At 39.3% G+C, this 12450-nt stretch overlaps 1 protein-coding gene across 1 annotated transcript in view; it reads left to right on the top strand.

Moving 5' to 3' along the window:
* TUB (TUB bipartite transcription factor) overlaps positions 1-12450 on the top strand; it is an 80962-nt gene that overhangs the window by 41731 nt on the left and 26781 nt on the right. Inside the window, 1 exon segment of the mRNA XM_031061353.1 lies at positions 4707-4844. Coding sequence (XP_030917213.1) covers positions 4707-4844 — 138 coding nt within the window.

The following is a 12450-nucleotide window of genomic DNA, read 5'->3' as shown; positions in this document are numbered from 1 at the left end:
AAGCAGCAAGACTGACTAAGGCTAGAACTTCATAAACAAAAGCAACAAGCCATTCTTACAGTCAAACACAAGAGCTTCTCAGGCAACAGTAAGAAAAAGACATCCAATTCCCATGGAGTTGTTAAGGTACACCCTGACTGAACTGTAGTTCATCTTTCTTTGCATGGTACTTGTTCTGGGTTTCACTTTTAATGTCGAGAGGATGTTGGTAAATAGAATGAATGTTTGCCTTATATTTGCCTCACATACCTCATTGTCTGGTTCAGCCTCTTTCTACTTAAAGTGTTTTCCAGACAGACTGCACAATTTTAGAATTGTTTTTTCTTTTTGTGATTTTTCATTTACTTCATTCTTCGCATAATGTACTGATCAAAAGCACCCTTTTTTTTGCACATGGCATTTTTATGTGATAGAGATTGGTAAGTTATGATTCATAGATTTTTTTTTCCTTCTCTAAGATCATAAGAGTGTACAAGCACTCATATCAAGAAATATGGTCATACAAATGGCAAAAGGAAATCTGCATTTTCATTCATGCTGCTTTGAAACTTATTTCCTATGTGAACTTCTCATCATGAAGGCCAGATGGAAAGACATGTTTTACATTTTCATCCACTCATATAAATATATGTGGGTAATTTACAGAGTTGAAAAAGAACTTGGATTGTCTGCATCATAGTTTACTCACATGCTTACAAACTGCATTCTTTTATCTGGCTGTGCATTGTAGCTTTATCCCTGTAACCTGGACTGTTGTGTTGTCTATCACAGAACTGGTTCATGGAGAGGTTTCTTTTTTCCCCTTTTCTGAATTAGGCCATTGGAGATGCAAGGCAAAGCTGGGACACTGCCCTTGTCTGCCTTGACAAAGCCCTTCCATGCTCACCTGTATTATGTTAACAGACTGTTTGCTGTTTGTTCCTCTTTCTTTTCATCTCAGATCCTGAATTACTATTGCAATCTGTGCTCCCTTCTGTCTCCCAAAAAATACTTTTTTTAATACTCTATTGAGGTTAGTAGTCAGTACTTGATTTAATGAACATGCATGAATAATACTGAAATTAAAATCATGTTGTTATTTTATTTGTAAGCTTGGCATTTACCTCAAAACTTTTTTTTACATTTTTTTTACAATTTATTGAGTTCAAACTAGAGTGAAATACCAGGTCTGAGAGTCCAGTGGATTTTTCTGTTTGGAATGCTGACTCACTACAGTACTTGCTCCTCCATTTTTTTCTTGTCTGAATGCAAATTCTGTTACAAACAAATAATTCTTATTGAAAAGGAAAATCTCTGTGTTTTTTAAGTGAAGATGTTAATAATCTGGGGTGGGCATATGAAGTATCAGGACAGATTTTCAAATCTAGTCTCCTACTGTTTAAGATAACGTCAGTAGGGATTTTTAAAGCTGCCTAAATGGGTAGCTATACTGAAATTAATGCATTTTTGAGTGACAGTCTCTGAAATTTCATCCCCATATAGCTGCATTTAAGGTTCTTAATTTATTCATCCTCTGGTGCTGCCTATCACTGTTTTTAACTTTTTGATGTCCAGCAAAGGACGTAATCATATTGTTGTATCAATGAATATTATTTAGGGTGCCAGTCTATCTCATTTTCCTTATTCAGGCTTTCTTGCAGGGAACTGTAAATTGTTTTATGGGCTATCTAGAGCCTGTGGAGAATGTAGGCTAGAGTTAACCTCAAGGTTTCCATCCTGCTGAGGAGGGAAATTCTTGTCAGTCTGTTAGATAATGATCCAAAGATGCAGCAGAGGGCAGAGGGGAAGACATTTGATCCCCTGACAACATGGCTGGGGATAAACACTGCCTCTCTGGCTTGCTTCATCTCCACAAAGGCAGCCTGGAAGGAATGCTGGTTGGAGAAGTTCAAAGCTGCACATGCTAATGACCAGCTGCAGAGTGAGTACACAGCCCTTAGAAATGGTCCTTCTTCCAACTCTCCAGGGCAGGAGAAGGCACTGGAAACAGAAAACAGGATTTTTCACTTTGCTCCACATCCAAGCCTGCTGGACCAGCTGAGCAGGGGAGGCTCACAGACCTGCCCCTTTGGGTCTGCAGGCTGCAAGGATCCAAATCCTGGCTGGCCTGTTGACAGGAGCTTGCCTAAGTGCAAGGCTATGCCCTGAACTGAATTCATACAGAAAGCAAACTTTCTTTGGTATCTGCAGACAACACCGGAGAAAACATGAGTGAGTGGGTGAGCCTTAGCTGAGGTCTGCTATTTGCCAAATAGCTAAAAGGTAAGAATGAGATGATTTTGTGGTGGAGATGGCATGCTGGGATTAAATTTGTATTTATTATAGAGGTAGTACTTTAAATGTAATGGTAATGCTCAGAAATGCACCCTTTGGAAACAGGACATTCTGTGCCAATTCCTGTCATGAACCCAGGCACAGTATCATTACCTTTATGATTTGAATCTTATTTTGCAGCCTCCATCACTTGTGTCCATTTACCACAGACAGCAGCCAAGGTCTCAGAATGGCTCCTGGGCTGAAATCCTGCTCTCTGCCTCACAGAGAAAAGCAATGGAAATATTCTCTTCTCTGTCCTTTGGAGCTCCCTCACTGAAATTACAATCAGATACCTCTTGCTTGAAGTTTTGAGGCAAAAGTAACTCAAAAAACATCAGGGCTTTACTGGTAAAATGAAAGAATGCCTGGCAAGATAGAGAAGATAAGTCTTGAACTTTGCAATTAATAATGTCAGAAAGTTTCATCCTTTGCTGATTGATAATTGCTTTGCACCAAGTAAATGGTGCTTCTTTTGAGTGAATGAATACAGCCGGATTTAAAATGATTTAGAGAACTGCCTGGCCATTTAATGTAGGTAATTTGTAAAGTACTGAATTTAATTATAACATGGATTACCATCTTCAAAACAATTAAAAGAACACAGACGAGTTTTTAGAGAGAGACTGAGGTACAAATATAGCATAAATGCTGGGTTGGCAAATCACCCCTATTTAAAGACTGTGGGGAACTGACTCTGGTTCCCTGCATAGTCTGAGGCTGCCATGCCTGTGGATGTAGGACCCAGAGTACTGTCTTTTATGTGCCATTTTCCCTGTGCACTCACTCCTTTGATTTTGCCCTACTCATTTCCACTGCTCCTTTCCGCTCAGCAAAGGGATTGCAGTCCTGTGATTAGTGTTTGACAAAGGCAGACATGAAAAATTGGGTGGTGACAGGCTGTTTCTTTGGACTTCAAGTCTCTCCTGCAATAATTTAATGTATATTCTCTGTGGAAGGGAACCCTTCCTCTGCACAATGAGAAAAGGAGCGTGTGTTTGAGTGCCTCAAGTGCCTGCTGTGTTGTGAATGCAATGCTGCTCATAACAGATTGCTGTGCTGGGGAGGGTAGCAGTGGGTTTGGGAGCTGCAGTCTACACAGACATGACTAAATCTGTTTCATCTTTCTCCTCTGAGAATCTCCCTGGTGTTTCTATTTCTATTCTTGCGCTTGAAGGATTTGCTGAAGAGGAAAGTTGCTTCACAGACCAGAAGCTTAGGGAGAATTTTCCCCTTCAGAGAGAGAAAAGTGTCAGTCCACACGTCATTGAGAATCATTTAGTCTTTGGGGAGTTTAAGAAGTTTGTCTGGATATTTTAAAAGTAATTTTAGGGGAACCAGTTCTTTCCCATAATGGTCCTTAGTGGACCTTTTTTTATCCTTTTAAAGAGAATCCTTTAGTTTTGGGAATAGGAAAGGGTGGGAGGCCCATGTGCCAGGGAGAGAAACCATGGCCACCACGAAAAGCCAATGGGCTTAGCACTTACCAGTGACCAGCAGCCAACCCCAAAAACTCTTGGTGCCCCCCTAAAGTTTGGGGGGTGAAGTTTGACAGTTTCTTTATGCATTTCAGGAAGGCAGTTGTGATATTTATCTAACTTCGAGGTTTGATCTAGCCAGAGAAAAGAGTGACGGTGTGTGTTGCTTTCAGAGATTCAAATATGACCCTCAAAATGTGTCGTACTTTTAGGAAAATGATAAAGCCTCTTTTTACTTTGAAAACAAGGAACACTGCGAGAATTATGGTGACACAATTTATGCCATGCATGTTTTGTAGAGAGTCCTTCCAAGGGATTAATTAATTTGTGTATGCTACAAAGTAGGAAGAGTTTTTAAATTCAGCTTGGGTATAGTTTCACCATAAAATGCATGGCCAATCTACTCATCATGCTGTGTTACATGACTGTGCAAGATGTGCTTTGAAAGTAACCTTCAGGTGATTCCCTGTTTAGAGAGTTAGGATGTAGCTTTAAGCATGGATGCTACAAAGTCAAAATAAAATTTTTCTGCCTTCATGCTGCCACTGTTGATGATCATTCTGGCAGAGCTTTACTGTGAGGAAAAATGCTTCCTACAATAGCTCAGTAAGACAATAATATTCTGATGTCACTTTTGGACTGGAAGTTAGGAGTCGATATATTATTGTGAGGAAGAAAAATGTAAGGAAATATATCTCAGCTAACCTAACACTTCCAGATTTTTACTCCAGCTTTGCAAATTCTGGTTTACTTGGCTCTCCTGACTGCATGAATTGCCTGAAATACCAAACTCTGCTATGTTTGCTTTCTCTTTTATGCCTTTGCAAAGTTCTCAATTCATTCTCTCGTCTCTCTGTTTCTCTCTTCTCTCTCTGTTTATTTTCTTTTTTGGTGGGGTACGCTGAATCTCTGAAGCAGTGCAGGAGGCTGAACAGGAAGATGTAAAGGTGGTAGTGGACGCCCAAGCTCCGAAACCAACTAAAAAAACCAAGGCAGCAGCTGCGAGCTGTCAGAGTAGCAGCACCAGAAAGGAGAAAAAAGGGAAGCACAAAGGTTAGCTGCATGCAGCTGCATGTCAGATGTTAAATTCTTTATTTTGCTGTCCATTCTCTCTCTTGTTTTTTGTATAATTTATTTGAAAATCTGAAAACTGTCTAAAAGTAATTTCCTGAAATTTTTCTGAGGTTGGAAAGTGTATGTGACTTGGTCGTGTCTGGGCACGTACAGCCTTGGAGTAAAAAAATTTGTAAATGGAGTCTTTTGCAGAGGAGAGTGTTCAAATTGCAGAGGAGGAAGAAAGTTCTGAAGGAAAGATGATGGTGTTTTCCTACAGTGGTAAAAAGAAGAGAATGATCTTATAAGAGTGTGCTTTTTTAGATTATCTGAAACTAATCTTGTTTAGAGAAGCAGCCTTAAATTGCAGCTGCTTCTGTCCAGACTCTTGAGTGAGGTTTAAACTATACAAATTAGAGGTTAAGGGGACATTTTGAAAATCAATTCAACAAAACTGACATAACATCCTCAAAGGGATTTTTCAAGTCATTACTTCAGTGTTACTTTGTCCCACCTGGCTGACAAATGGGAGGTGTTGGTGTGAAAAATTTTCTTCAATGACTTTGTGCATGATGAGGTAGACGAAAAAGATACACTATTGGTAATGACAAAAGGGTAGGTAGAAATGACATTGCCACTCTTAGATTTACAGTCTGAGCTAGGTGCAAGAAGTAATGAACTACTTTACTGGTATTTAAATTTATATATATATATATGTGTACACTCAGAAAAAGAGAGGCTGTTGTACTACATACAGTTACTTTTTATGTGGGGCTGAATGACTAATGAAATGAAATAATTTTCCAATAAATTGCAGTTCTTGAATAAGGCCACTGTAACACTGTCCTGCCTGGGCTGTGCTGTATTCATGTCTTGTGCATGTCCAACAGTTTCTCCACTGTTGCTTCAGTGAGAAGGTAGTGTATATCCTTGACAAGTCTCTTTAAAGATAGCAATGACTAATAAGGTTAATTATTGAGGTCAATGTATTGGGGCTTACCTGTAGGGATTTTGCAGGACTTGAGCCTACCTGAGTCAAATCCTTTGCGTATTGTAGCTTAATTCTTGAGATCTGAATCTACAAGATCTCTCTGTAGTTCTTCTGGCTGCAAGGCAAGCTCTAGGTTACACAGGCTTTAGAGCCTGGCCCTGAGCTAAAGGCTGTTCATATAGTTGAGAAAAGATGCTATGTGTCAGAGGTAAAATTAACTCAGTGTAAAAATTATTGGCAAAATAAATGAACAGAAAGTGAACGTTTGCCAGTTTAATGTAAAAAGTAATGACATTCCAGCGTGGTAATACAAATGCCAAGTTTTATTTTGAGGTACATCTTGCTGAAGAGTAAAAATTCTTTTGCTGGTTTAAAAGAAAACCTGAAAGGGAGCATTATGTGAGCCAATATTTAAGTCATGGTTATGGCATAGCCTTGAGGCTCTGTTTTATCTCATATAATGCCTCTTCTGACATGTCTGTGTCTGTACTGTGTTCAGAACTGAAGATACTGTGCTACGCAGTTCTTTTATTACCCCACAGCAGGTAACACCTAGTATTTTTGTCACATGCCAGTTATAATTTTACTCATCTTCTGAAGTGTCCCCCAAGCAGGCAAACGTTAGCCTATGTTAATAAAAGCAAGTTGTGTCCGTGAAAGTGAAGTCACTTTGTGGAGACTGAGAACTTTGGCATGCTGACACTGCTCCATGTGTTGGGAACTAATCTTTTGAGCCCAAGAAACCTCAGCCTGTGCTGCAATTCTTACTGCTCATCCTGCTCTGCTGTGGGAGCTTTTCCCTGGCCTTCAGCATTTGCCCATCAGTTCCAGTTTTCAGAGAGTGGAGGTGTTATTCATCAATTATATGGCAATTATAGCAAAGAAAATGCTGAGTATTTTCTCTCCTGAAGTTCATGTTGATGATTAGAAGCAAATAAAAGCCAGTCAAAGTACATTCAGAGCATACACACAGCCCTTCATCCAGCTCATCTACTTTTTCTGTACACTGGGATTTAGCTGTTCATTCATGTATAATTTCACTGTTGGAATAATAATATCTGGTTTACCTTTGACAGTGTTGTAAACTTGGGAGGATTATGACTGGATTTCCAGTCTTCCATCCTTATCAAAGGTGCAAAATATTTTTTTATTGGATGTAAAAGTAAAACCAAATGCATCCTTAAAATTCCAGAGGGATTTTGCTGATAAATCCACTACAGACATAGCTAATTTTGAATTTAGGAATGAAGAAAATGCAAGTGGTAACAGAACCCTGTAGTAAAACTTGTATTAATTTTCAGTTACTTTGAAAAATAGATGTGACTATTAAGGAAAGTTTTTTTATAACACCATTGAATGGATTTGCTAATAACTTCAGATCTAACTATAAAAAATGGATGAAGGGGAAGTGGATTTGTGGCATGTTTTAGCACGAGGGATTTTGTTGGGGGAAGTTCATTGGTAATTAGAGCAAATCTTGGGAAATTTTACGTTCTGCTTTTAGCTTTGCAATCGCTTCAGGTTTGTCTCCACTCTGAGTGTAACCTTTGTATGTCCTGTAAATGAGCAGGATGAATGCTGAGGGGTAAGTGCACTTAACATGCTAAAATAGCATTTTAAAGGTTTTTGTTAGTGTTTAGCTATAGTGGACCTTCCCTTTCTAAGCATTGCCCCGCTCTTTGTGTTTTAAGAAAAAAAGAACACTTAGACCAGATCCTATGAATAAGAAGCTAATTCAGAGCAAAAATTGTTGAATTATACATGAGTAGCTGTTGAAGCTGTAGTGTAATGAGTGCACTCTGGTTTTAGATGTGTAATGCTTTTTTAAGTGGCTTGAAGAGTGATGAAGCTGTGATCAGAACAATGTGCTGAAGACAAACGTGAGAGAAATATCAGGTTTAATGAGGTTACACTGGCAGAGGAAAAGGAATGTAGCTAACTACTCATGTCAGTGCACTTTGTAATTCTCTGATGGGTAACATGGTATTCAGCAATTTTTTCTAAATCTGTGATTATTACTGGTATTTCTTAATGGCAGTATGCAGTGTGCACTGTGCCTATTTTTAAAAAGAACCATAATTTTTGTGGGACAGAGCCTGGAACTGCAGTAAATTGATGACATTTTGTAGTAGCTTAGCTCATTAAACTGGTATTTCTGAAAGCTTCAGTCTCACAGTTTATTGCTTGGCAAAATATTCAGTATTGGAAAAAAAATCCTAGATGTAACAAATGCATATGTAAAATGGTTGTGTTTCAAATGGAGATGATGGATCAAATTCTGGTTTGATTTGTGGCAGATTGGGGTGATTCAGGATAACAGTGAACCCAGTGTACAGCATCACTGGGTGGTTCAACAGAAAAATCATGCAAATTAGTGAAAATGTTTGCAGCAGGAACCTATGAAAAGTATGCACCCTACATAAATTACAAAACCAGAGCATGTTTAGCTATCAAAGGTCTTGATGAGTCCTTTAAAAAAAGGAGATTCATTAAAGTATTACAGGTACATAGTGGTGTCATTACTTTGTTTGGAAAAGTTTACAAAGAAGTTAATAAATATACAGGATAAAGTGGATTTTTTTGGCTGTATGCAGTGAATGGGGCAAATCAGGAGGAAAAAATGGAACTTTAAAAAAACCCAGAAAAGCATGAGAAGCCAGGAGTCAATACAAAGTGAAATCTGATATGAAAATTCAGGAATCATTCTGTGAAAAGTTATTGGCGGTTGCTTGGGTTTGGTTTTTCTTCCCAAAACTCTTGCACTTAGACTATGTAAGTATATTCTAGGAAAATTCTAGGAGATTCTAGTCTGAAATTCCATGGACAACTTAAATGAAGATTCTTTCTTGTCAGTGAAATCAGAACCTGGATATGTTTAAAATATCAAAATAAACAATAATTTCACAGCAATTTTACCTTAAATGTAAGTGGTACATTATGTATGAGCCAGGAAGCCGAGGAGCAGCTCTGACACACAGAGCTTTTCCTGCCAGGGTGGCTATTCCATGTTTTGATTTGGTTGGCTTCTTCCATGTTTCCTCTCTCTCTCTTTCACGCCTGTCTGAGTGTTTTGATTTGTGCATCCTGTCCCCTTTTCCTATGTAACAAGCAGCTACATTAACACTGGCTGGCTCAGAAAGCAGCAGCAGTTGTTGGGAAGGAGCATCATTTCTCACTGTAGCACTTACTTTCTGATGGGGGGAGGGAAGTTCATGTAAAGTAGATTTATCTCAGCTTCCCTGGGCACTAAATAAAAAGGGTAGGAGGAACAACAAGTGAGTTCCTGTAATTTCTAGATCTGACAAACCTTTCAGGCTGTGCTTTGGCAACACATGAATTTGATTGTGAAGAAGTAATTTTGACCTCCTAAGGGTAAAGATTTATGAACGTATAGTTCCTATTTACTGTTTTAGATTGCATCAAAGTAAGTATAGAGCTTAGTGCTCAAAGTACTTGCTTTCATTGTCCTGATCTGCTGCTAGCAATAGTCCAGTGGAGGTTTGGACTAAATCACCTCTAGACATACTTTTAAAAAAAAAATTCTTTTTGCTCCCTTTCCCTCTAAACAAATCCCTTTGTAATTTTGCAGTTGCTTGAACCCCTATCAGTGGATGCACAGCCCCTAGGAGAACAGGAGTATAATGGGAAGGGCTTAGAAAATATTGACAGAAGGGTTTGCTTTAAGCCCCGTTCTCTAAAGGATGGAAACTATTTGTTGTGGTGTCAGATCTCCCTGGGGTTCCCTGTCCTTGACCTCAGAGCAGGCATCCTGTGAAGGGCTGTGCTGCCATCCCCCAGTTGGAGGGAGAGCTGCTCTGCAGAGGTCTTGAACAGCATTTGCACCCAGAGCCTTGGGTGTTATCCACGTGGATGTGACTCCTTTGTCAGAGCAGTAACTGAGCTCAGGAAATGTGTGTTCTCTTCCAGAGGCCTCCTGCCTGACCTTGGTCAGTTCTCCAGGTCTGATCTGCAAAGGGCAGATCATATTATTAATCATATTATTAATCTGTGAGCAGTGTGCCCAGCTTCATCCATCAAACTTGTGCCTTAAACTCTCTATGAAACGAGAACAAGAACTTCCCTGTCCTGCAGCTCTGCATTTGTAAAGCAGGGACAGAATTACTTGTTTTCTAGACTATGTTCCTTTCCTGATACATAATCTTTTTTGCCATCCAGGAATTTAGATTACCAGCTTTTAAACAGATTGGTGCTGCCTATTTATAAATATTGTCTAGAAGATTTAGGTCTAAGAGAATACAGGCATTGATGAATAGTAGTTTGCGGGCTATATATGCCAGCAATGCTCTTTTACTGATGCTTTTCTTTTTCCCCCAGTATTGCTTTGTTTTCATTTCTGGCAGCTCTGGTTTTCATCTGAGACATGATCATGCTAAAGTGTGCTAAAAGGCCTTTTCTGAAGGGGCTGGTATTCAAAGGATAGTTCCAATCTTCTTCCCTCTCTGCCCTCCTTCACATTTGCCTCTAAAAAATTCCCCTTTTTTCTTAGCAGGTATTCAAAGTCATCTCTGTCAGACTTTTTCTCTACCTGATTTTTGGCAAGCACTGTAAAAATGCTGACCACAGCAATAAAAACTCTTTTGGCACAACCCACTCAGCTTCTTTGCCTCTTTTGGCCATGACCTTAAGCACAGAAACTAGAGATGAGTGGTTTGTTTTATCACACAGAGAACCAATCTTCTAGGGAGTGGATGAAAAGGAGTCAGTGAGGCAGAGAGAGGGAGAGATGCCCTTTGAATATCATGGTAACACATGCTTGGAGGTATTTTCAGATGTTTTCAGACATTTGGTAGGTGGTGGCAAAGCTGCCTGTTGAACTATGGCTTACAAAGATGCATTTATACCTCGTGGTATAGAAAAATGTGTATGTATGCCTGCATTTAATCCCATTTTACACATGCATGTGTAGCTACAAAGATTATGCACACACACAAGTATTAACTAGCTAAAGCTGCATTTGCACCTACAGTGTTCTAATGCAGCAGAGGCTGGTTTTTCCTTTTTTTTTAATCCTCTCTGTCTTGCTACATATTTCATTCCCTTAAATGTGCTCACCAGTGGAACCATTCCTAATGCTTAATAACACACTCTACCAGTGATGCACTCTTCAGAACACTGAAATTGATTTTTCTTCTCTAAAACTGTAGCCTGCCAGTGCAGCCTTTGTCCTGACTCCTAATAATACATGATGTTCCTGACAGCATGGGATGTGAGTGCAGATGTTCTGCAGGCATTGGGGAAAAAGCAGCCTCAGTGCAATCTCCAGTGCTGCTGAAGGCATTTCATTTGCTGCAGATCAATGTCTGCTTTGAAGAGGAATAATTAAGGTGTTTTGTTCCTTCTCAAAAGGGCTCTCAAAATTAGGTTTGTATCATCCAGTGCTTAATAAGGGGCTAGGTATGATATGCATGAGGCATCTTGTTAAACTCATGGATGCTTAACACTTTTGAAATTCAGAGTATTGAGGTAAGAACCTATCTTTAGGCAGCAACTCTAATGATAATAGTTAATATTGTAAAGCTGTTAAAAATACCACAGAGGATCTGAGCAGCTACCTGTCTGTTCTAGAGCACCTTTGCAGTGGTGCTTCTCCTAGGATAATTTTAAGGAAAATGCAGTTCTTTCACTGCCATATTATACCTGCAGCACGCAGGATTATTCTGTTCGTTCTGTATCATGCAGAGCTGCTTCTGAAATTGTCATCCTGGCAAGGTCACAGAGACATTTCCATGGACTTTATCTAGCCCTTCAAGGTTGGATGGACAGATTATTTATTTGCTGTTAGTGGTTGTTGTTAGCTTTGCTGCAAGTAAATCAGAATTTGCAGGGTTGGTGCAGAAATTGCCATGGTCTGTGTAATGCAGATGAAGCAATAACTCCTTGTGGTCTTGAACTCTGTGGGTTTAACACCTCTGCAGTGTCAGACTGCATCTCTGTCAGACTGTTGGGTGGTTGCACAGCCAGTGCTGTTCCTGAGGATATGAACCACTCTTCTTCCCACTTATGCTTCGTATTGCAGTGGCAGTGACAGCAGATATTGCAAAGTACAGTTAAGCATGCTAAATGTATAATCCAGCTGTCTTTTAGTGCAAGTTGACAGCTGCTGGCAAAGCAGGATGAAATGGTATTCTTAGAGACTTCTGCTACAGATCACAGTCCAAAAAAAATCCCAATCCCTGCAGCTCCTTCTCACAGGGTTTATTCAGCTCTGTTTGGTGTGAGAAGCACCATATTCCTTTACTGAATTAGCTTTTTGTAGTGCTTGCTGACTCTCCACAATGTAGCTTGCTTATTAACAAAAATTTCACAACAGCAGCAGTATACAGCTCATGCTATTTATTATATCTATGAAATTAAAATATCTATATCATGAAAATATTACCATTTTTATAGATACAGGAGTGCATTTTTATATAGCTGATTATATAGCTGATTTAGTAACATATTCCAGCTCTGTGTCTTGACTAAGAGCTGAAGTACATTTGCAGTCTGATGTTTTACCTCGGTGTCCTGAAGAAACAAAATGAAGTTGGCTTGTGGTAAGAGCAACCCCCCTGTTATTTTCTTTTTCTCTCTTTGGAGGTGATTTGCAGCCAT

This window comes from Geospiza fortis, unplaced genomic scaffold, assembly GCF_000277835.1.
Source record: "Geospiza fortis unplaced genomic scaffold, GeoFor_1.0 scaffold327, whole genome shotgun sequence".
Lineage (NCBI taxonomy): Eukaryota > Metazoa > Chordata > Aves > Passeriformes > Thraupidae > Geospiza > Geospiza fortis.
This window is presented reverse-complemented; position numbering and strand designations above follow the sequence as displayed.